Source organism: Alligator mississippiensis, chromosome 6, assembly GCF_030867095.1.
Source record: "Alligator mississippiensis isolate rAllMis1 chromosome 6, rAllMis1, whole genome shotgun sequence".
In the NCBI taxonomy this organism is placed as follows: Eukaryota; Metazoa; Chordata; order Crocodylia; family Alligatoridae; genus Alligator; species Alligator mississippiensis.
Window position 1 is genome coordinate 9359205 of NC_081829.1, and position 25003 is coordinate 9384207.

At 47.6% G+C, this 25003-nt stretch overlaps 1 protein-coding gene across 1 annotated transcript; it reads right to left on the reverse strand.

The window, feature by feature from the left end:
- Nucleotides 1-3673: 3673 nt before the first annotated feature.
- Nucleotides 3674-10722, reverse strand: TRAPPC3 (trafficking protein particle complex subunit 3). Its single transcript, XM_006269880.4, has 5 exons — nt 10627-10722; nt 8019-8116; nt 7653-7752; nt 6915-7097; nt 3674-6443 (listed from the first exon to the last, which is right to left on the reverse strand). Exons 1-5 carry the CDS (start codon nt 10666-10668, stop codon nt 6324-6326), a joined length of 543 nt encoding a protein of 180 aa, XP_006269942.1. The 5' UTR covers nt 10669-10722; the 3' UTR covers nt 3674-6323.
- Between the last annotated feature and the right edge of the window lie 14281 nt (nt 10723-25003).

The window sequence follows — 25003 nt, forward strand, 5'->3', positions numbered from 1 at the left end:
GCTTGGTAGCTGGGGCAGCCTGGCTGAGACCCACCCCGTGATGGGAATGGAGGATCCTCATAAAGCACCCCCTAATCCCAGAGCATGCAAGCCCTCACCCAACCCCAAGTCAGGCAAGCACACTGCAGACTTCAGTCAGCTGCACATTACTGCACTCACTTTTAGGAAGGAAAGGAAAGCCAAAAAGTAACAGCATCCCCAGGCACTCACCTTTCTGGGACCCCCAAAGCATGGGAGCAAACCCTCCCAACTCCCCCATGTCCAGGCCTGCTGGGCTGTGTGCTCTCTCCTGCCCACTACTGTCAGAGTCTTTGCTGTCTAAAAGGTAACTGCTTGATCTGCAAGTCTGGACCACTATACATGTGGGATCGCTGAGCTGCAGCTGCTGTCAACCAATTCCCAATCAGTGACATTTGGGAAGTGTTATTGCTACCGGTGTCTGCACCCTAAAATTATTGTCCTACAGGCAAGGTAACAGCTGACTTTCTACCAGAAGGCCTGTTCTGAGCCCTCTACAACCCTTGCTCCCCTCCTCCCACCCCCCAGATACACATATCAAATCAACTTCAAAACTGGGAAAAAGGGAGAGACTCTTCTGTAAACTTTGGGTATCTGATTAATCTCACTAGGAGACTGAGATGAGTTTCAGGGCAAAAGAAACTCAAGAGCATTTATCCACTCACTTCATGGGGTCTAGATAAAACAGAAGCCAGCTCTGAAACACTTTCCCTCTGTCCAGCTCTGGCAGAAGGTGATAAAATGCTTTGTTCCCCTTTTAACACCTCAGCAAACCAGTCAGGGGAACTGTTTTTTTCCCCATTTCCTGACCCGAGCAGCTTTCTGCTAATTCCCCACATCCCAAGTTCATTCAGCAGGAGGCTGACATGTCCTCCCGCTGCAAGGCTAAGGGGCTCACTCTCAGTTTTTCTAATCTTCAGGGGAAACATACTTGAGAACTGGCATTTGGTGCTGTTTGGCTTGGATTTCGTCCCATTGCTGTCTGAAAGCAAAAGAGAGCTCCAGTGTTATAACAAGTATTATGACTACAATGGAGAGCAGGTCACCCCATCTGGTATGTGGGACTTTGAAACCTTAAACAACATGCTGCAACATAGATCAGTTTTTGACAATATTCCTTGCAAAAAATGTCACAGGGAGCTGGCTACAGCTTTTTATGTAGAGCCATAGCTCTGAGTTGGCGTGTTTCCTTCTCGCCTATAATGGCAATGTAGAACTATGTCAGATCAGACTGGTGGGACTGGAAGTGCTGGGAAGTGGAATCACAGGGCTGAAACAGCAAGGGGAACATTAAGAGAATTGGATGCAGGGAAAAATAGGTTGTCACGTCCCCCCCAGAAAAAGTTTTGTAATTGGCACTTTTATTATCAAGTACTTGACCACAGAATATTTAAACCATTCCAAATGTTGATGACCTTGTATTCATTTGGCTATGCTAGACAATAATTTTAATAATGATATCAAACTGAATAGCACCACCTGTTCTCTTTTTAATGAAGCAAGTGTGCAATGGTAGCAATATCATATTAAGGGTGCAACTAGTTGAGATACTAAACAGAAGCTGGCAAGGGCGAAAGTTAGGATTGAGGTGCACTCACGGAGCTGCAAGGAATCCTGATACAAGTAGTGGGGAGCAGAGCAAGTCAGGACTGAGGTGCACTGGCTAACTTGCGAAGCAGGACCAGGATGGGATCCAGGTCTGAGTTTGTATCTCATTGCTAATGGAGCAAAACCCAGGTAACACGTACAGCATTCAGCTCTATGCAACACAGAGCCACTCTCCAATAGTCAATTAATTAGTTAACTTTGATTGCGTCCGTTCTTTCTGTTAGAAATGGCGTGTACGACAGCTTCTGTCAGCTATAGTAATACTAATAGTATCCACACGTGGATACAGCTACATAGATTGCATCCCAGAAGGGGGTGACTGAATGCACCTTGAGATGGTCTTTGCTGCTCTGTTTGATACTGGGCAACACTTAGTGACCAGGACACACCATATTGGTATTAAAGATTGTCATTAATCTTTTCCAGCAATTAATCCTTTGTGTGCATCCTTCACAAGCTGAATATGCTGCAGCCAGATAAAATCTTTCAAGCAAGATTTCCTATAAGGCTTAAGAACAAAGCACAGAGTAAAGTGTCCCTTGCTGAAGTGGGATTTTCAGAGGGTTTTTTGTTTTGTTTTATTTTGTTTTTTTTTTGGGGGGGGGGGTTTAAGTACATGCTTAAGTGAATGTTTCAAGAGAATTGCTCTGAAACAGGAATTTGGATCAGACAGACTTGGGGTAGCAGTGTTCCTGTTTAAACCGACAGCATTATCCTCTTCCTAAACACAAATCTTGCTTCAGTTCAGTGTCTTTCAAATGTCACATTTATTGAATCTTGGTGGGAAAACAACTGGCCCCTCTATCTCAAGTACAATCTGAAATCATCCTAATTCCTTTAATAACACTGTGCGTTGCACATTTCAGCCAGCTGCACCAGTGCTCCTATACCCTAGAAAAGCCAGCACATTTACTCCGATGCCTTTCAAGATCTGTGGCTGGAGGCACCTGTAGGGTGTGCTCAACCTAACCCCCATTTCTCCAGAACTCACGTTGTGGTATTTAGCATGGGAAAAGCTTTCTGTGGTGTTTCCAGAGAACACTAAAATTACCTGCATTTGGTCTTCAATTCAGCAAATTCTATTTTGGCTTGATACAACACAAGCAGCGGGGAGCATAAAACAGAACGGGGATAAGGAGACAGTTCCAGCAGAAGCTGCTCTACTACAACCACCAAACCCATCAACTCTTTAAGGGGTTGGACAGGATAAGGAAGCAGGAGGTAAGGATTTATAGACCTTGTCCATGCAGGATGGCCAAGGCATCTTGCATCATCAGAATTTGTATGGTTTCATAGCTTCATAGATGTAGGGTTGGAAGGGACTTACGCAGATCATCAAGTCCGACCCCTTGCCCTGGGCAGGAATGAATACTGAATGAATGGTTTTTAACTGCCATGTTGTAAAGTCAGAATTCATCCACGTCTAAGCTTACAAAGAAATGGAGGGCAGGGGAAAGACCAGTGCTTCTTTCCCCTGGGGGTAGGGACTGGCTCACATAGCTTGCAGCATTGATGTTCATAGTCCCTAGCAGACAGAGCTCCCGCTCCAGCTAACAGAGGTATCAGGGATAGTCCCTACTCCCACATTGCTCCCTGCACATTGGCACCATGTCTAAGGGGTTATTTTATCCTTGGAAAGTGTTGAAATAATTTCTTTGCTATGGCTGATCACAAAGAGCTCTTTTCCTTGTGCAAGTCTCTAACACAAAGGAGCCATTTGCAATGCAGTGACAGTCTTCCAGTACGCATTCACACATATTCCAGAGACTATGCAACAAAGCCAACTCTCAAGTGGGCAAAAGGATTTTATTATGCTCACAATAGATTCCAGATCTCATGCTGGGTCATACATCCCTCCAGACTACCATTTTCCTCGGCAAGCATTAGGTGTCCTTAAAAAAAAGTCAGTCATGGCTGCCTTGCGTACAAACCATGGCTAGGCACACCCTTTCTATAGCATACTAACTCTTTTGGTGGCAAAATAATGTGTCATGTATATAGTGCCCAGCTCCTATCTTGCTGAAAGAAGGAAGAGACAGCTGAGAAGTCAATGTTGCAATTTTTAATGTAATAGGTTTTAAAATACAGTCTTAAAATGTTTTACAAGGACCAGTGAAGAGAATAATTGAGCCATCCTTATGCAATCCTGTAACACCACCACTCCCCAATTCTGCACCCAATATACATTAGCTACCAATTGTTTGCTGCAGCAACTCTCTTTAAAGCATCACATTTAATAGATCTTCTACCCGCTTATGGGGCACTGCAAAACACCTCTGAGCACTCCTTGCCTCTGGCTAAAGCAATTCATTTAGGCGAGACAGGAATTGTGCAAGTCATCCAGGGTAACATTCCAGACAGCTCCATGTTCAAAACAGGAACCTGGTTCCCACATCAGGATATAAATAAAATATTAGATGAACTGATAACTAAGAATATTCACAACCCAGGCAGTTCCGTTTCAAACCTCCTCCAACCCACTCACTGACCAGCTGGGTGAACTGAACTTGGACTGTAACACAGACCACAGTCAGAGTCTACTCCACCCCATCCTATGACTGAAGTGCAAGCAGGACTTGCACAGATCTACAAGCAGCAGCATGGTTCAGGCAGGGCAGAAGTCCAGAGGGAAAGGTGTGACAGGAGCATATTAATGGACATGTCAGGCTAGTGAAAAGTGACAGGTCTGCAGCCTGGATCCCAAATGCAGACAGAGCACAGGAGGTAGCAGTACAAGCTTCATTCACACCAACTTTAGTGGGTGCCTCAGCTTCAACTTACAGACACTCCCTTGTCCACGCTGATATGATCCCTGCAGCACAACCGAATCCCTGGTTAGAAAATCAAGGGGGTCACGACTGACATACCAGATGTGTACATTTTGAAAATGTGTTCGTTTCTCTTACAACTTCATGCTTAGACCCAGTCCTAGCGCTTTTCATCCTCAAAGCACTTCACTTTGTTCGAGGGTATTTTGCATTTGAATAAAGTGTCAAAAGGGGCAACTTTTCCAGCTACTCAGTTTATTTTAGATGTGTAACACTGCTTCAGTGCATTTAGATATTCTAAACAAGAGCTAAGATTATAAACTGCTGTATCTTGCTGATTAAAATAATGTGGAAACTTCTATTTTAACCTAAATATACACATGAGAAAATACCAAAGCACCACTTTCACACTGTGCAGTATTTATACGTTATGAACGGGGAAATGGAATTACATTAGCTGAAACACATTTAGTGCTTTCTAATGTTTAGTCTGGGTTTCATATCTCGAAATTATCAGCCAGTGGAACAGAACCCAGGCGGCACGCACTGAATGCATTTCAGCAACTGATTTAATTTTTCCATTAAGAATGTTTAGTGCATTCTAATACAATTTACTCGTCTCCTTATGAACCTCACCACATAAGTCAAACTGTAATATGGCATTACATTCCCAGACAGAACTATTCCATGGACTCTGCCCTCAGAAGTATTGCTGTGGGAAAAGAAAAATTCTTGCCTCAGTAAGAAGGATGACCCAGGTAACACAGATCTCCTGAGAGTCTGACTACGCTCTTCATTTTTCATGCTGTTTTCCTCGAAAAAAAGGTTTGTAGGTTAAACCAGCCTTTAAAGTAACCATTCCTAGTTACTCTTCAGGAAAGATTAGGTTTGTAACTTACAATGTAACTCATAACAGTCATTCAAAATACAATGGACTTTTATAAGATATACTATATAGATCTCATCTCAGAATATACATTGAAGAACCCCTTTAAGAGAAAAATTAAATAAATCCTTCAGTACCAAATATGCACAACAGGTTAATCAGGGGACATTTTCAGTCTCTACTAAAAAAAAATAAGAATTAACATCAAAATGAGTGTATCAGCATTCTAATATATCAATGGAAATTATGTTCTACAATGTGAGTAAGAACTTGCTGTTGACCAAATCACAATTATCCCAAACCTGAGGTTTCTTGGTGAGTGTGGGGGGCCCATTTGTACGATAAGCCTCCTGTTCTTTTTTAATAAAAAGAGCTTTTCTGCAGTGCTCTGTGGTCGTTTTAAAAAGCTCAGGTTTTTGTAAAAAAAGACAGTCAACATGCCCTCAGTTACAGGACATGTTTTCTTTACAACAGCACAACAGAAAATAGTGAGATCTAGCATGTGTTCCACTGAAAACTCGCATTGCTTGCCGACTGTCAAGTATATTCTTTGTTGCTGCATACAGTACACTAGCTACAGTCGCATGCTTCCCCATTCCATGTACAAGCATCAAGTAGCTCTCATGAATGTTAACAGATGCATCTCGAGAAGGCAGCCATGAGGGTGGGCTTCCCTAACTTGGTCTCCAACTTTGATTATACAACTCATTCACAGATTTTAGCTGCCTGGAAATCATTTGGAATTCAAGCAGCAAAGCTGTCACAAAACCAAATAATCACAACTAGAAACTGAGTGTAGAAAGAGTCTCTCTCTGGGGAGTATGAAAAAACTATCCGCCTTATGAAAATCTTTAGCATGAACCTGCGGGATAAACAATAACCCAGACACCTGTCTTCAATGGAAAATGGAAGTCAGGTAGAAGAAGAGAATGTCTCAGAGTCAGAATTTACATGGGACACTAAATCCCTACGAATCGGTAGTAAGAACTGCAGGCCATGGTCTGCTGGTCCCGTCCAGTGCCACAGGAAGCTTGAGTTCCAAGTCATTCCTCTCCAACTGGGAGATTGTCTTCAATCCGCCTGATAAACTTCATCCGTATTTCTGTGACGCTGTCCCCCTTCAGTGTGTCCTGGACAAATTTCACATCCACGGCCATCTGAACCTGGGGACAGAGGAGAAAGAACTGAAACTGCTGGTAACTTGTAACAGTAGTGTCCCTGGGACTAATTCGGCCTTTTACAATGGAGCATCAAGGTCTACAACATGGAGTCTTAGAAAAGGCACTAATTACATTATCTAAGAGTACTGCCACGTCTCCCACACCACAAGCTATTTCAATGTCAGAATATATAGTTACCTGGATAGATTTAAGTCCCAGCCAATACTGGGATTCCCTCCAAAACTCCATGCCTTTTCCAAAAAACAGTGCCCAGTTAACCCCAGTTCCAACAGCCACTTACCTGCTCCTCCATTTCTACTTTGCTTTTGACTTAAATTCACAACTTTACAGCTACAAACATTTACAGGGGAGTTTAAAAAGCCTGTAAGAATCTTCACTATTCCTATCCATATCTTCACTTCCAGCCAAGGCGCCCACCACTATCCTGCAAGAGGCTGAGAAGCAAAGCCTCACCATTTCTAGGGCTCCCCGCAGCACTCCACATAAGAGGTTGGAATAAATGAGAGATGAGTGGTTATCAGGTAGTTCAACAAAGTCCACCAGAGGGTTATTTTCCAAGATCAGAGAGAACTCATCCCCTGCTGGGCTCCAGTTGGTGATGCTTGGAGTGATGCCCAGGTACATTTTAAATGCCACCTGTCAAGTTACATGGGACATGATCAGCATACATGCACAAAGTAACAGTTGCACCGAGAGAGAGTTCATTAAAGATCATAAATCACACTGACAATATTTACCAAGGGAAACTAGCCCCCTCCCTCCCACTTCCTAGTTGCATCAGTATAAGTCAAGATGCTAATCTCCTTTACACGGTTTTGAAATGTCCATCCTAATCCTTACAACTTTATCCCACTCTGTCCAGGAAAGAAAACAGAGGAATGGTGCCTTCTCCAAGGAGTTAAATCCAAGGACGTTATTTGAATCAGATTTTGCAAAGTTCTGAGTAGATTCCATTTCCTATATATTCAGAGGATTCTAGACCGAGTGCCAAATGGTGTCCAGTATCCAGTTAAGATCATCAATTAAGAAGCTACAAGATACATTTTAGAAGATACTTTTGCAATACACTTTGCTCACTCCATCTGAAAAGCTGTGCCCTTGGTGAAGATATTTATGCTACTGCATGGGTCATCTTAATAGTTCGCAGTCTGGCTACATACTATGATAAAAACCAGCACTAACTTCAATTACCTTTGCAATAACATCTGCAGTTTCACGGAAGTCGTGGCATCTTCCTACATTGGACCGGGCCAAAAAGTCTTCTATTAGCCGAACACCTATGTTGTAGCCCCTGTCAACGCACCAACAAGCAACACGCTATAGCATCTGAACTGTAAAAACCCAGTGCAGCCTGAGAAAAACATGCTATATTTATACGAGAAAATACCAGAGAGGAGGAAAATGTCCTATTTTTAACTCTGAAAAAATATCAGTGTTCACATGAATAGCATTCAGTCTCCCAGCAGGAATGAGGACAAAAAGCAGGACAGCAAGACCCTCAATTCTGCCTACTACAAACTTCTGATCCCAGCCCTCCACTGCAACCCATTCACTTACATTTTGTCAAGCTGCTTGTTGACATCTTCATCGTTTTCATAATCCTTACACAGCTGAGTGACCAGAGCGCCGTAGGTCAGGGTGAAGAGCTCCGAGCTCTAAATAGATTCAAAAGGGATTTTACATCAGCCAGACAGAAAAACCTCTAGGCTCTTTGGGTTCTGCTCCCAGCATTACTTTGGTTGGCCTGGAGAGGGGGCCAGAAAGCTTCTGTCTTAAAAGAATCAATTATTTAGCCAGCAGAGGTCCACAATTTCACATTTCAAGGAAACCTGATTCTCACTAATACACAGTAATCTTCAAGCTATATATCTTTAAGATATACGCCAGCTACTGCTCACAGGTGCCAAGTTGAGAGCTCTGGTGATAAAATCTGTCTTTAGTAGGAACAACCTGCACAAAAGCAATGCACACTCCCTTCCTCCTCCCCCAGTACACAGAGCACTCTCCATCAGTGCCCCAATCCGGACTTGAGGTGGCCACCTATCTACCTGTTCATTTTCCATGGTCGTTCAATCTTTGGCGCTTGAGGTGAACTGCCCATTAGTGGCTTTACATTTCAGGAAAATCTGGAGGAAGACCCTCAGGCATTTTGCATTGGGCACCAAATAGCCGCTAGATGGCAATCACTTGCAGTGGTTACCACAGTGGTTCTCAACCTTTTCAGACTCAAGGCACCCCTGGATAGACTTCTGAAAATGCCAACTTGCAGTTTTTCACACTTTTTTGACTACAAAAAAATAATAAAACAATTTTTCAGGAAGACCACCACCATGGATTTCTAGTTGAAATTTCTGGGTTCATCTTATGAATTGTCTTTGCACACCTAAAAGAGCTAACCTTGCATGACACCTCACAGCACCCTTGAAATTATCTTAAGGCACCCCAGAGTGCCATGACACCCTGCCTGAGACTCACTGGACTAGCAGCATGAATCCAACTGGAACCAGCAATTGGGTGCAAAACCCTTAAGAGACCCCAATTTCTGAAATCGAGATTTTATCAGTCACCTGTTTATGCTGCATTTCTCAGATTCCACATGCCACCCCTTTCATTACAACATAAAATACCCCTGCATTCAGATACTGATTTTTTGTCACTCTGAAAAAAGTTTGAAATCTCATCCTACCAAAAACTGTCATCTGCTTGCACCACAAAATTTAACACAAAAAATTGTATCTGTTCACAAGGCCCAGAAGAGGAATAGCAAGGACTTTCAGGTCAGGACTGAAACATACTGGTAGGTCTGTGCGATGAACCTGTATATATTATATTATACTCGGATCAAAATAATTTGTATTTCCCCCCCCAGGTGTGCCAGACTCATACAGAAAACAAATAAAGTAGTAGCAGCTATGAGAGAGAGCACCTTTATTATTTCCTGAGCCTGAAGTAATTAAGACAGGGTCAGTGTTTTTGGAGATATTAAGCAGAAAGAATGATTACAAACTCATCGTTAAGTGGCTCAAATAAATAAAAGCAGAGGCTACATATGTGTTAGTTTTTCCATCGTGTTTGAAATCAATTGCTCCTGGAGCTATTTTTAATGCAGTTTAAAGTTTTAGCTTGATTTTTTTTGCAGCAGTTAGAAATATCATGGAAAGGTCTAGTCTCAGATTAGGAAGCCTATCACCTACCATGAGATGCATAGATGCAGAAGGTGAAATGAATGGCAAATACCAATACTACAGAATGAAAGCAGCAGGCAGGCAGAAAGGAAGGGAAAAGAGACAACATCAGAGTTAAGTGAGACACACAAATCACACGACAGTCTGAACAAATTCACACCAAGCCAAGACTGAAAGGCAGGAAAGGGTTACTCCCAAGCTGCAGGACCCGAGAAATAAAAGGTAGGTTAGTTAGAAATTATGAAGTTTCCCACCCCGTCATCGTGCTCTAGTCATAATTAACCAATTGGCCCGTCAGGAGACTTCAAGCGAGTAGAGAAGGAATCTAACGGTGTCTCGACAATCCCGCTGAGTTTCAGGTCTAAAGAACCAACCGGTTTTCTTCGTTTTTGGCATGTGCCATTTACAACATTGCTTTCCCCGTTGAAAAAATGGAAGATGGGATGCTCTACACTTGCTTCCCTCCCGGATGATGAGGGGGAAGGCTCCTTCAACTCAAGGGACACAATTAGACACCCAGCAAAGAATTAAAAAAAATATATATATCTTCTTAGGAAAGACGGGTGCTTGGTAGTCGTACAGAGCAGCGCACGGGTGGAAGAAACCCAGCTGTTCCCAGGCCAGGACGCTGGCATCGATGCCCTGAAGCTCCCATCTACTCTACCTAATCCGCAAGGAGCCAAACAGCGGTGCAAGGGGCCAAGGGAAAGGACAGCGGGATGTCCCCGTGCTGCCCTCCACGCGACTGCAGAGCGCTAGAAAAAGGCGACGACACCGCTGGGTCCTGTGCGGACAGCAACCCCTCCCTGCAATCATCGGGCAGATAAAAAAGAACAGAGGAGTGAACAGTCTGACGTCAGAAGGGCCGGTGACCTCATGCTCTCCTGTGACGTCATCCCCGCCTTCCCCCCGGAGCCCGCGGGTGGGCGGGAAGCGCCTGCCTGCTCCCCCGGCCCACCCCCCGGCCCCAGCCCGGTTACCATTTTCTTGCTCTCGGTGCCCCGGCCGGCCTGGCGCGACATCCTGCCCGGCCCGCTGCGCCCGCCCGCCCGGCTCGGCCGAGCCCCCCGCGCCTTCCGCCCTCCGCCGCCCGCCCGCGGCACGACGGGAGCGCGAGTCCCTGGCGCCCAAAGCCGCGGCGCGACTTGCGCAACGGGAACTACCACCCCCACCATGCACCGCGGCCCCGCGGCATGCTGGGAGCCTGCCTTCCCGCACGGGAGGAAGAGTAGCCCCTCCCGGCATGCCCCGGGACAGGGCGGCTAAGCCGGACTACAGCTCCCGGCATGCCTCGGGACAGCGACTAAGCCGGACTGCAGCCCCCAGCATGCCCCGCGGCGGCCTAGGGCAGTGCTTCTCACCCTTGTCCAAAGCACAGTCCCCACTTGCTCAGCATGGCTCCCCTCATCTGCGGATGTTATGACCCCATTTGGGGTGGCGACCCACAGTTTGGGAACCACTGCCCTGGGCAGCCACGGGGCCTCAAGGCGCGGCTGTGGGATGGCGCCCAGCTGCTGCGAGTCAGCACCCTGGGTAGTGCAGGGGTTGGCCATGGCCATCCGCCCCAGCTAGGGGCAGGTTAAGGCCAGGGCCAGCGGCGGGAGTGCAGGCCTCTGCCCTCCCCTGGGGATCATGCGCCCATTGCAGGCTGCACCTTCCTCACCCTGTTATGAGGACAACAGTGCCATCCATCTTGCTACAGCGGGGGCCACTGCCCCGTGAACTGCTGAGCTGCTGCTTTGCTTGAGCACCTGCTATTGCTGCAAGCCCTGCCCAGCACCGGGGCACCCGCAAACACCTGAGGAATGACCCAGCTCGGCCACGGCTCCACCACGGGAGGTTGCGGCTCCGTTGGAATCAGTCAGCAACCAGTTCCTCCCAACTCTTGATGTTGGTTGGCATCCACTGTCTTGAGTTATGCCTTCATCGTGTCCTTGTAGCATTTCCTCGGGCCATTACTAAGCTGGGAGCAGAGCCCTTGTTTCGGGAGCTGAGTGTCAGGCATCTGCACACAATGTCTGGCTCAGTGAAGTTGGTGCGTGAGGATCAGGGAGTTAACGCTGGTAACACCGGCTTCAGCAGGGATGCTGCCATTTATGCAGTGATCTTCCCATTTGATGGAGAGGATTTTCCAGAGGCATCATTAGTGATACTTCTCCAGGCTTTTGAGAGGACAATGGTAGGTCACCCATGTTTCACATCCGTAGAGGAGGGTGGGGATGAAAACTGCTTCGTAAACATGCATCTTGTCTTTCTGGAGATCATGATGAATAAAGACACGCCGAAGCAATTTCCCAAAGTAAGCACTTGTGCACTGGATCTAAGTGTCTCCCTTGACCCTGTGGCTGGCCTCAAACACTTCCATTCCTGGTGCTGCACACCTCTTCCACAGCTCTTCTTGCAACTGCTTAGAGGCAGCTCACAAAGAAAGGGTGGTTTGTTGCTAGTGTGTGGTTAAATCTGATTGAATGTAGACTTGGGGCTCTCAAAGTGCAATTACTGACTTATGTTACTTAGAGAAGCCGAACAATGTATAAAGCATTTAATTGTGTAGTATCCTGGATCCCTAGGGCAGGCCATGGGATACAGCAAAACTTGGTCTGAAGAGTGGGGAAGCAGAGAGAATGGGGAAAGGGGGGTGGAAACTGGTGGAGAGCAGTCAGTTGGAGGAACAGAAGGAGCTTTTAAAAACCAGGAAGCCCAACTGGAAGTGGGTTTAGAAACTTATTCGAAATTTAAACTTTTCCTGATAAACACATTTGTCTTTGGATGGTCTGAGTAAGTCAACTCAGGAAAGCGTTGGGGATGAGAAGAGAAAGTAAATTTACTGAATGGCCCCAAATTTACTGATCTGCTTCTAAAATACCTCATTCCAAACAGGCAGCCCTGCTACTTCATGATTCTCTCAATGCAGATCAATCCTGAAACTCCCATTTATGTTCGAGTCCTGAATGTTTTGGGGCAGAGACTAGATCTATGAAGCTAAGCTCTCTGTTAGTTTTGCAACGTGAATCCTTAACAGTGGGCTAAGAACCCGCAAACTCATTTGAACTTGTGACCAGAGCTGGGATTTCCGCTTGTGGTTTCTCAGAAACAAAAAGCTACTTCTTGAAATCACCCTGTAGTTGCTGAGTTCAGAAAATACTGTTAACTCTGTCATGGACCACAGCTCAATGACATCCCATCAAAGCTTATCATCTCTGGGACTCCCTGAAGCTCAGCATTCAGCTGTTTCCAAGAAGCATATCACAAAGAATTTGATGGGTGAAATATGCCATGTGTATTATTTGGCCAACATTCTGCATGTGTGAATAGGACGTAACTGGCTCTTAGAGATAGAGGAGACAGACGCCCGTGTTAATTCGGTGGAGTGGTGACAGCATTTAAGTGCCTTCCCTTTATGTGATAACACAGCATGTGTTATCTAATGGGGAAACAGCGCCTAGGCTCTCGCTCCAGCCCCAATCTCTGTTTTCTCCATGGAGGCCAAATCATTCGGGTGAATATTTTAGGCTTAGAAACTTAAAACTGCAAAGTGAAAGTCCAACCAAAACTGCAGGGATCTGGGCAGAAATGTTGCTTTTCATTTGCAGAATGCTGCTTTATTTTCTTTGACCTGATGTGATCACCAGACTAAGTGTGTGATCCTGTTCCACAGTAGTGCTGTCTGAATCACTTCTGACTTCTCACCAATGCCCAACCTGCTCTTAGGATGTTATCGAACTGGCAACATGCATGTGTTTCTTTCCATTTCCTGTTCTCCTGCAGTAGCTTATTACTGTGACCTGCAGGTAACTTGACTCATGTTGTAGACACCTGTGCTGAACTGCAAAAGATACCAGAGTCTATCTGTGCTGATGACCTATGTAAGGCTGTGTATTTGAATCTGCGTGCATTCACATTTTATTAGACTAGAAGGTAACATCAAGCTATTAAGAAGTAAATAAGGAAGGAGGTTTTTCTCTACACTTACTAAAAAAGATCATGGCTTGAAGTAGGATCAGCCGTGAAATCAGATGAATGCAACACATCTCTCTGCCCAGGAGCCTTTTCCATCTTGGCTAATCTTATCCTGTCTGTCCCAATCTACTTCTCTAAGGATCTGGGGGAAGTTGCTATCTTGACCTTTGTTCCTTCTGGTCCCGTGTGGACACCATGCCACTTCGTGCAGCACAACAGGGCACAACAAAGCCTTCACAGGTTACAGTTACAAATGGTCCTATCCTTTCTATAGAGACATTTCCCAAGCCACATCTCTGTGGAGCAGAGGAATGTGATCTCCTTGTTCATCGCAGTATTGACTTCAAGGGCATAAGGAACAGTTCAGCAGGAATCTCAGAATCTGGCTGCCTCGCTGCATCAAGCCAAGAGTTTTGTGCGTCAAAGCAATTCAAATGAACAAGTCAAAGGAAGAAAGCCTTGCAACTTTGGCATGGAGCTTGATCGGATTACGAACAGAGTTATGTGACAAGATTGCCTGAGATAGCAAGGCACCAAACTCTGTGACCCAAGATGCCCTTCTAGTTCTTAAAATAGGCTGCACCCCTCCACCACTGGTATCCAGTGTTTTAACACTTAAAAAATAAATGCCTGGCCCTTGACCTAGGAAGTGTGGACAGGTGCACAGCAATTGTCCTGGCTCTGCTGGAATAACAGGAAGAGCTATTGTAACAATGATACCTAGGGCCCTGGGAGGGAAAAAGCAGCCTGTGTACAGCTGGGGAGGACACGGCAGGTTCTTGAGAGAAGTCCTTTCTGGTTTTCTGTCTGTAGGGAGAGTGAGAAGGGGAGAGCGGATACCAACAGACACAATAGTCTGGAGGAGTTGCACAATGGTCTGGAGGATGCATGCTTCTCACGGGCTGCTGCTGAGGTCATGGTAACCCCGAGGCATGGAGCAGTTGTGGGCATTGTCAGGTGGATGCTGAGAGGAGCGTGTCGTGCTAGTCTAATCACGGTTTTCCTCTGCTGTTCTGTACACAAATAGCCAGGACTCCTGGGCTTCATCCCTGATTTACTGGGTGGCTCTCTCAGATACCCACACCTTGTAAAATGAAGTTGGGGCATTTGGCCTCCTTCATTGGGCACTGTGAAATCTCCCAACGAATGTGCAAGTCCTCAGATGAAAGGCACTAACCGCCAGCAAACATGGGGAGTGCTTGTTAATCTCCCTACCTCAGCTCTTACCCTCAGAGCTCTTCTGGGGCCCTCTCCGGCCCTACACAGTAACTCTCCCTGGATGTTGTGGAAGATCTCACCAGAGCACCAACCCCCAGCATCAGAGAGACATGGCGTTGAGTGGAAGGGATCAGAGACAAAGAAACACCTAGCAGGGTTTTGCTGTGAAGCATCAAAGGTCACAGTGATCATCAGGGTCACTGGATGTGGCTATGGGATGTAAATTCAATGGAAGAAAAGGGGGAGCAGTGGAAACATCATTTGTTCCTTAAAGCAATGACTCCTACAGTATCTGGCTGGATCAGGCTAATGCCGAGAGCAGTTAAGAGGCCCCAGGACCAAAGGACAGTGGTTGAAGTCATGTTTAATTTAGCTCCCAGCCCCAGGTGCTACGGGTGGATTATTCACAGAGGGGGAAGGCTGGGCTCTTGGGGATGAGTGTCAGGCAACCAGAGACATGTTCTCCGTTCGGGAGCAGTTTTGCTGCATGCCTGTATGCAAGTTGTATCCTTGCTGTATCGCCATTTCCCTGTCAGCAAGTACTGGGCTCATACAAAAGGGTGCTGGGAGGCTCAGTTCCCAGACAGCTGCGAAACACTTTGAAAGCAACTGGAGTTTCACACAGCACACCTACTCAGGATCTGTGCTGCAGCATCAGGAGTACGACGGCCTTTGATTCAGTCAAAGGTAAAAGCAATTTCTGGATGGTGCTGGAACAAAGGTCCCAGCCAGGTTGGTAGAACAAAGCTCAGAATCTGTTGGTTTAATGATGGAGACTGGCGTTCCTCCAACATTTTCCTTTATGCCTACAGTCATGTTGACTTGTACTTATGAACTCTCCATTATACAGATATTGTAGGTATTTTTTTCCCGTTGGCTTTTGATTTCCTGGATGTCTGTAAGGGAGTCAGACTAACTGTTATTACACCCTTCTTATGACTGCTAGGAGTAGAGGCCATTAAACGTACCAAAAATGAGAGCTGAGGCATTCCCTATTGATGAAACTGCTAATGTTCCTTGTGATACTTTCCAGGCGTCTCTTTCAAATTAAGTCAAGATGGCAATCCATCAGTGACCCCAGCTTCCAGCAGGATCAGCAAATATCCAACTGGCTGTGCAGAGACTCCTCAGACCCTGCTGATTTAAAATTAAAATGTTGCCCAGTGAGTAATATTGAACGGGAAACTACTAAATAAAGGGCCCTATTCATTACACATTACTATAAATCCCTCAAACATACCTAGGCAGACAGGTTGTGCTCACTCCCCTGCAAGGTTTTTTTCCACACCTGGTGATACATGCTCACTGCACAATTAATTATGGGAAATGTCAGGGGTTTTATGTAGACACCTAAGGCAGGCTGGGGCCAAAAGTGAATGTATCTGTAGGCAGTGGCTTGCTGCCTCCTGGAGCCTAGAACAGAGGTCAGCACTTGCTGCTGTCAGATGTTTCTTAGCTTATTTCAGCAGCATGAAGAGACACTCTCAATACACAATTTTTCATATGATTTCAGCTTTTTAAAGAACATTTAAATATTAAAAAGACACAGGAAAGAGACAAAGCAAGGTTCTTTAGGTAAATCCGATATCTTTTATTAGACCAACTCAAACAGTTGGGAAAATTCTTCTTAGCAAGCTTTCGGGCACAAACGCTCTTCGTCAGGCTGAGGAAGCGTCTGTAGATGGTCCCTAAAGGAAGGAGGCAGAGGTCCCCAAGGATAAATCCCTCAGAGCCAAGAGATCTAAGGCAAATGAGTCCTAGATCTAATGGATTTAGATTCCTTCTGAACAGATCCCTGAATCAATTAAAATAAGCCGCTTGCCGCCCCCCCTCCCCTCCCCCCGGACCCCAGAGGTGGCTGCATTTCAGTAACCTGAGTGCATAGCATCTGAAGTGCTTTGGGATCCATACACAGATGTAAATTGTTGTTACTCTTTTTGCAGTAAATCAGGGCATTGGTTCTGTATATTTTGCTGAAGCCAATAGAGAATTCCTGCCCTTATTTGCATGATAGAAGTTACAAAACCAGTCGCAGAACCTGGTTCAACTACATCTGGTTCAACTAAACTACGTCCATCAAGCTTTAGATATTGCATGAGAATTAGGCCCCTAAACAAAATTTAACCCCATGCATGTGTATCATGTTATGGGTTGTAACACCTTATCAGGTTGTAAAGTGTAACGTCTATCGTGGCTTTTTGTGTTGGTAATATTTGCTGGGTTAGGACCGGGCACTATACTCGGGCTGAGCCTGTTGGCTACAAATATCCAACTCGGGATCCTTAAACTCGGGATTCTGGTTTATTAGGAGGATTGAAACACTGTAATGAAGTTAAATCATAAACCTTGGGGCTGGTCCCCCCCCCCACACACACGCACGTGCACACACACACACAGTAGCAAGCTACAAGAGTCAGGTATACCTATCCCACAGGTGCTGGAGTCTGCCATTGAGGTTTCTTTCAGCATGGTAATATCTTCCAGAAGGGGGTCGCTAGCTGGTCCTTCTGGCTGGACAGGTTGGGTGCTGGTCAAGTTGGAGATCAAGAGGGCACCACTGAGGGTCACTTTTCACTGCTTTTTATCTGTCCTTGGCAGACTTTGGTGACTCCCCAGTTTTCAGGTTGGCCCAATCCAGGGGTCGTTGACCCTCGTGGGACTTCCCCCCTCGGTGGCTACTGGATGGCATCTGTCAGCCCCGGGGGTTGTCTGCATGTACGTGCAGGTTTGGGAGTCCGTTGATGGATTATGAATAGGGCTCTGGGAGCGGTTGATCTGGAGATATTCAGCCCCAAAGTTGGTCCCCGGCGTTGATTAACTCAGGCCAGGGCTTCTAGCCCTTGATCAGTGACATTTAGAGATTTCCTGGTTGTTACATTGTCTTCTATTGAGTTCTTCAGTTGGTTGATCTGCAGTTTCCTTAGGTGTTAATCGCTGCCTGCTGCTACAGTGTTACACATTCAATCACTGATTCACTCCCTCTTTCAGGGGCCAGCCTGATACAGGGAAGCTGCAGTTTAACTCCTGCCCTTGTTAACATTATTACTAAACACATTTATAGTTGAAAGGTGAGGAGTATAAAATATAAGCTACAAATGCCATGGCACACAAATAGATAAAAATACCAAAATACACAGGGAGATACAAAATGCACACATACAAATTTTAAAACACAATTCCTTATCTTAAAGTGAAAGAAAGAGGAAGGAAGAAAAGGTAGAAGAGGAAAAACATATTTAAGAGGGGAGAGCAAATGCAGGCAAGAGGAAAAGGGGGCTTTCTAAGGGGGCTTTGTGCTACAAGCCAGGTGTCCCCCCCACCCCACGTCCCAGTCACAACCTGTCTCATGCATCTTTCCAGAAAAAGAAATGCACACAAACAGTTCCTTGCAGAAATCCAGGTCTTCCAGGGCACCTGTTGTGCATGTGTGTTTTTAAGGAGAAATGGGTTCTGGATGCACTTGAGCCCATCAATTGTCATATCCAAGCCGGGCAGCAATAACAATCTTACATCTTTGTAGCATCTGTTATCCCAAGGAATCCAAAGACACTGTCATCAAAAGATCTGGCCTGGAGGGCTGAGTCTAGAAGCTGCTAAGGACCTCCTGGGGACAGCAGGGACTTTGCAGTCAGATAGATTTTGCCCCGGGGAGGGTCCAATGGCTCAGAGATGAACTATGGAGTCTACTGGCTTTAGCTCCAGCTGCCTTCGTTGGTAGCCACACAGTGAGTGGCTGTGAGGTGAGTTGCAGGGGTTCTCAGCTCCATCCCTAATGAGCAGGCATCCAGAGCACACTGCCGCTGGCCAGTTGGGTGACCTTTGCCAGTGGTCTCTGAGGAGATGCTGGTGACCATCTGGAAAGGGAGTCCAGCCCCTTCCCCCATCCCCCTATTTTAAGATGGTGTTGCAACCACATGAGTAGGGTGCAGCTTGGGGGATGCTCATGCCCTGCGGATAAAGTGGAGGCTTCCTTGTCAAAGGGCTGCCAGCATGTCCCTGTCACTCTCTTTAATTTAAGCAACAGATAAAGTTCGACCCCCTACTCCTCCCCTCCCACCCACTCAGTCTCTGTGAATCCTCCTGATTGACGGGATCCAACTGAAATGATCCAACTGGAATATGATCCTATTTCAGAGACTGGATACTCTGCAGAGGCAGCTTTATCCAAGCCCATCTTTGCTCACATGCATCAGCCTCACTGGAAACCTGCCCAGATCAGGGTTTTCAAAGGTAACTACTGATTCTGGACATCCAACATGAGACACCTTAAAAGGGACCTGATTTTCAAAGCGTGGGAGCTCAGACCTTCCTGAAGATGAGGCCCATGAAAGGCGCCCCAGTTTGGATGTCCTAAAGCCAGTGCTGCCCAACTCCCATGGAAACTCAAGCCTGGAGGTACAGCATTTGTCAGATCTATTACCTATAGAGGTACTATGAGGTGACCTATAGAGGTGACAAAGCAATGAGGTGAATAATTTTGCTTCAGCTTCTTGCTCAGCCCCCTGGAAGAGGCATGCTCTATCTGACTGCAGCAGACCAGATCTTCATCTCAGTGCAGCTTCGGAGATGCTGTGTTTTCATAGTTATGAATGGAGGCCAGGCAGCAGTAGAAAGACCACCAGGCCCATATGCTAACTGGACTGCTTTGCATTAATCCCTTGGCTTAACCCAGAAAGTTGCAAGCCTTTACAATTATCAGTGACAAATAATTCATCCTCTTTTTTTTTGCCAAGGAATTTAGCTAAGCTTTGAAGATATAAACTCTGCCAAAGGGCACCATAATGTCAGAAATATGTCCCACAGGCCTTGGAGATAGGTTGAATCAACGGCTCCTTTGGTAATTTATGTGTGTTTTACTCAGGTCTCATGGAAAAGGCCCTAATAGAACTTTTCAAGCAAACCATTTCAGCTAGCATCAATCCCTTCATCTATCAAAAGGATTTGAAATCCAAACCAGAATTATGAATAAGGTTTTCTATCATTAGGTTAGCAGCGTTGTGCTGGTTTGGGGCATTGCTTGAAAAAATGTGAAGAAAACCCCATTGTAACATTTTATCCCTTGTGAGATTGCAGATGGCATGACATCCTTACATATAACACAACATATATTTCTCCAGTTAAAGAGAAACTAGATGCTTTATTAATACTTTAGGGGACTAGCACTATACGACTCAGTTTATGATCAAAGGAGAAATAAATATAAGCAGTGGAATGTGCACTAATTTGCTAGATTATATATAAAGTTTCAAAAAATGCAACAAACTAGGCAACAATAGTCAAAGGATACTGTGTCATTAGCCCTGTAGATATGATAGTTAAATGCATGTCTCTTATTCAGATTCATAAAAATATAGCCTTGAGCATCGGGATGGTGCCTCCAATACTTCCCTGTCTGTCATTTACACCTGAGTTAATATTGCCACACCTGAGTTAAGGTTTCTAGCTAAAGTTAAAAACAGTCTGCAGGGCTGTGAAATAGAAGAGGGACATTGCCAGGAATGACTGACAGACAGCAAAATTGCAGAGGAAAGGACAGTTTGAATCGTGGAACATCAAGACGGTTAAAAAAAAGAGAGAGGGTTGTTAGCACCTGTGGAGTAGATAGAAATAAGGAGGAAACCAGGAGATGATAACGAGCCATGAAGTCATAGATTCATAGGTGTTTGGGTCGGAAGGGACCTCAGTAGGTCATCAAGTCCGACCCCCTGCCCTGGGCAGGAAGAAGCGCTGGGGAGTCATTGGGGAACCCAGTCATTGGACTTTTTCAGCACTGCCTGACTAGAAATGCTGCTGCCCCTCACAGGCAGGTGGTTTTAAAGTTTGGGTGGAGTAGGAATCAAAAGCGGTTGCAACTGTCCTTCCCCCCTGGATCTGCCCCTGCGCTTGCCCAGTATCACCCAGCGAGGCAGAGGCAGGACTTGAAACCAGCTGGCAGTTGGTTGCTGTGACCAGTAGACACATGTTCTCTTTGCAGGTCTAGCAAGACGGAGCTGTCCTGGAGTCAGGAAGGTGGACGTGAGCAGTCCACACCTGGCTGTAGAGAATACACATCTGTCTGGATGTCTGCTTTGTCACTGGTGCAGCAAGAAATAGTCTCGCTGGGAATGGGGCCGTTGTCAGAACCCCGCTCTGTATCTGTTAAAGAATCGGGAGTCACTGCCTGAGGCAAACCGGAGCCTTTTCTGCTTGTCTGCAGTGTCGTCCTTCTTCCCCTCCTGCTTTCTCCCATCAGGGAGCTGCCACCTTCAGTCCTGGGCACCTACAGCTAACGCTGGCATTTCTGCTGCCTGGGACTTTGCTGGGTTGTCTGTAGCATCCCACAGCGGCACTGTCCTCCTCCTGCAGTCTCTGCCCATCCACCCCCAGGACTTTCCTGCGTGCTTGCTCACCCTCCCGAATTGGAATCCAGATTTTCAACCTGGCTCCCGTTTTTATCATGTGCCCAACCTGTTGGTGAGGGTCCTTGTTCTGCAGCCAGGATTTACCTCTGAATGAGGCTGACTGCATGTTGGGTTCCTGAGTGGGAATGCCGCTGGGTTGTGTTGACAACAGCTGCTCCTCACCCAGGTCTAATGCCAAAGGCCTCCCAGATACCGGATCCTGGTGTGCGAGGCTGGGCATTTGCTTGGCCAGGCAGGCATGCTGCAGTCTTGTGGGCTCGTTGCTTCATTTCCCACTGGTTCTTGGCTGGGAGGAGAGCACAGCGCTATCAGGCCCAGGCGGGGTGTTTTTCTGCAGTGTGAGATGGGGAGACACTGGGTCAGATCCTGACTCTCAGAGTCTTTGGAGTCCACGAAGGGACACGTTCCAGCAACAGAGAGTGCAAGGCAGCTTTGTCGGACGCTGGAGGAATAGCTGGTCAGTGGGGTGTTGTGTGCATGCATGGCTGTGCGCGCACTTGTGCCGGCTGCTCAGCAAATGTCAACAGGCCAGCCAGGCTGCATTGAGACCAGCTCCTTCCCTGCGCCCTGGCACCTTCCCCACAACTGCCACCAGCACCTGCATCCCTGAGGGTGTAGTTGGAGCCCTGCATGCTGCCTCTATCCCAGCCAGGTGTATTAAGGAGAGGTTAATGCTAAGAGGATTAGCAGAGAGCTTCTGGGCTCCTGAAGGGGTATTTCCTGTCAGCCCTAGACAGGCTCCAGCAACCCAATCCTGTGCTGAAAGCTGGGGCCTGGAGCTTGGCAGGGTGGTTGCTGACAGGCTGCTGTCAGAGTCCTGGGACGTTATCTGTGCTGTGCAGGCTTTTCCAGGTGAGTGCTTCTGAAGGACAGGCCTCGGAGCAGCCCCCAGCCCTTGCCAAGGGCTCCTCTTCCTTGTGCAAGCTTGTCAGGAGGTGAATGGGCAGGATGGAGCCCAGGGGATTAGTGAGCACGAGCTGAGACACCCGCTCCCAGGTGCCCAAAACCCAGGCTCTCACCCACCCTGCCGTTCAGCACCGAACCCCACCCTCCTCCCCCGGCTCCTGCGGGGCATGCCAGCTTTATTTTAGCACCTGGTAAAACCGCAGAGAAAACGGTTTCCAGACCCCATTCCATTTCCCTAGATACTGAGGTGATAACACCTCCAAAGACCGGTAATGGAGACAGGCCCATGTTCACAGGTCTCATTTCTCACCTCATCCCATAAACACAGCCCTAAGGGCAGCCTCGGGCATTTCCGCCTTCCTTCCCTAGCAGCTTTTATGCCTGTGCCCCGTGTTCGACACAGAGCAAAGTGCTGCCGGGACCCGGGGCGTTGTGTGCTGTTCTCAGCAAGGATGGATTCGAGCATGGGCTGAACTGCTTTGCTGGACTGGGGCTCTTGGAGAGTAGCTGACCCCTCAAGCTCAAAGGAGTTGGGCCCAAACTGTGTAAAGCTCAAAGATATTGCCCACAGGGTGGATCCAGCCTGCAGAGCCATTTTACTCTGTCATAGGGCTTGTGGAGGGGCTGGAAATTTGGAAGGGGGTGGAGGTGGGGCCCATCAACTTCCCAGGTGCAGAGCCTCATTGAGGACATCAGAGGCAGGGATGGGGCAAGCAGTGGAGGCATTAAGCCCTGCACCGCTGCTTGCCCAGCTGCCACTAGTGCACCTGCCACCACCAGGTCTGGATACAGCCCATAAGGCTGGTCAAGTTTGAGACTCCTGTCCTAAGGCAAGCTGCACGGACACATCCCAGAGGCATGGGGCTGAGTGAGGGGGCATGTTGGCAGAGGAAGCAGTGAATGAGAAAGCACTAATGCCTATGGAAGGAAGCTGGCTTGCAAGCCAGCTGCCATGTTGTCCTGCAAGGATCCTTGCCCTATAAACCAGAATTAACATCCACTTCCCAGGGGGTGCACAGGGCTTCACGAGGTGTCACGACCCATTCCCCACACCCACCCCACTTCCCCTTCCCAGCCACGCATGCAGCGTTTAGCAAGGGGGAGTGCTGCGGTGATTGTGATATTATTTTTCCCGACGCCGGGTGGAACATGAGAAGCTTGCTCCAAAGATGTACAGAACCTCTAGGAAATAATATATTGTGTCTTTAATCGAGAATCAATTAATCATAATTGTGGGAGCTTTCCAAGAGCTCACTTTGCCTGAGTGGGAGCCAAAATGAATAAAATATCCAGTTAATACCCATGACATAATTCCCAAAACAGACATTCCCGGCTTCTCTCTCCAGGCTGAGGGCTAGTATTTTATCCGGAGGTAGCAGGAAACATTCAGCTCAGAGCGATGGCACTGGTTTCCACAGTTTGCAGCAATTTATTATGCCTAATGTTTCTAATAGGACACGAGGCAACGTCTAATTAGGGAGAGAGAATTCCCAGTTCCACGTCACACGTGCAGGAAGCCCTGTTCAGCAAAGTGGGCGCAAAAGGAGAGAGCTGCCAGCAACAGAGCTGGCCAGGGGTGCCTGGACGCCATGAACTAAGCACTGCTCTGCTTTCGGCGCCCGAGCAGCCCCCTGGAGGGGTTGGGTGGGGACATGGAGTTGTGCCCCTTTAAAACCAGAGGGACCGCTCGCGTGCATGAAGTGGAGTCTCTCTGGAGGGGACTTAGACCAGGCCGCCGAGTGAAAGGCATGCTGTGTAGGCCTGTGCGAAGCAGCTAGTATTCACTTTGGATTCGGATTCAGCCGATTTGGGGGACAGCGATTCGATTCGGTGATTCGCATCACTATCCCAAATCGATTCGGCCAAATCTGAGTCAGAAATTCAACTGCTGCTGAATCTCCGAATCAGCCAGGCCAGACCTGTTCCCCCAGCCCGGCAATGGCTGCCTGCCCGCCCCACTGCACTTGGGGAAAACCCCCCCCGACTCAGTGGGTGCTGCCGGGTGGGGGGCAGTCCCCATTGCCCCCCACTGCTGCATGGGGGGCTCTGCCACAACCCCCCTGAATCCCACCTGCTCCCCCAGCCCACCCCATGGCTGCCCCGCCTGCCGCAGCTCTGGACCTGTAAGAAAAAAAACCCCCCAAAACCCCTGGGCTCACTGGTGCTTGCCAGGCGGGGGCAATCCCCACTGCCCCCTACTGCCCCGCACTGCATGGGGGGCTCTGCACAAGCCCCCTGAAGGTCTCTGCAAGAGCTAAGGGAGGGGGGCGGTTCTTAAAGGGCCGGAGCTGGGACAGGCAGGGCAGCCATGGGGGGCTGGGAGAGTGGGTGGGGGTCGGGGGGCTCATGGCAGGGCCCCCCCCATGCTGTGTGGGGCAATGGTAGACAGCGGGGATTGCCCCCTCCTGGCAGCACCCAGTGAGTCAGGGCTTTTTTTTTTAAAGCACCAGCATCTGGGGTGGAGAGGGCAGCCATGGGGGTGGGATGGGGCGATGGGGCCTGGCAGGGGTCCCCCTCATGGTCCCTTCCCCCAGCCCTCCCCCCCGCCACCCCTAGTACTTACCAGTTTGGAGTCGCCTGTAGCTCCCTGCTGCAGCCACCAGGGACTGCCCGAATCATCAAAGCTCTCCGAATCTTTTCCGAATTGATTCGGAGAGCTTCAAATCTATTCGGACCTTTTCATTGGTCCCCTGATTCAATTCGGATTCGAAGATTCGACCACCAAATCGAACTGAATCTCCTCTGAATCGAATCAGCACCTGAAGCTTCGCGCATCCCTAATGTTGTGCAGCCGAGGGGTGGGTAGTTTGCCAAGTCCTTTCAGGAGTTCATCCTTGAAGTTTAAGGCTGAGGAGTCAGGAGTCTGGGCACA

Bases quoted from the DNA above. Each gene is read 5' to 3' on its own strand.
- TRAPPC3 (XM_006269880.4), bottom strand. From the start codon at position 10,668: ATGTCGCGCCAGGCCGGCCGGGGCACCGAGAGCAAGAAAATG. The intron at 7,753-8,018 runs GTAAGTGAATGG...GTGCGTTGACAG, and splicing joins AACAAGCAGCTTGACAAAAT to GGGCTACAACATAGGTGTTC. The intron at 7,098-7,652 runs GTAATTGAAGTT...GTAACTTGACAG, and splicing joins CTGCAGATGTTATTGCAAAG to GTGGCATTTAAAATGTACCT.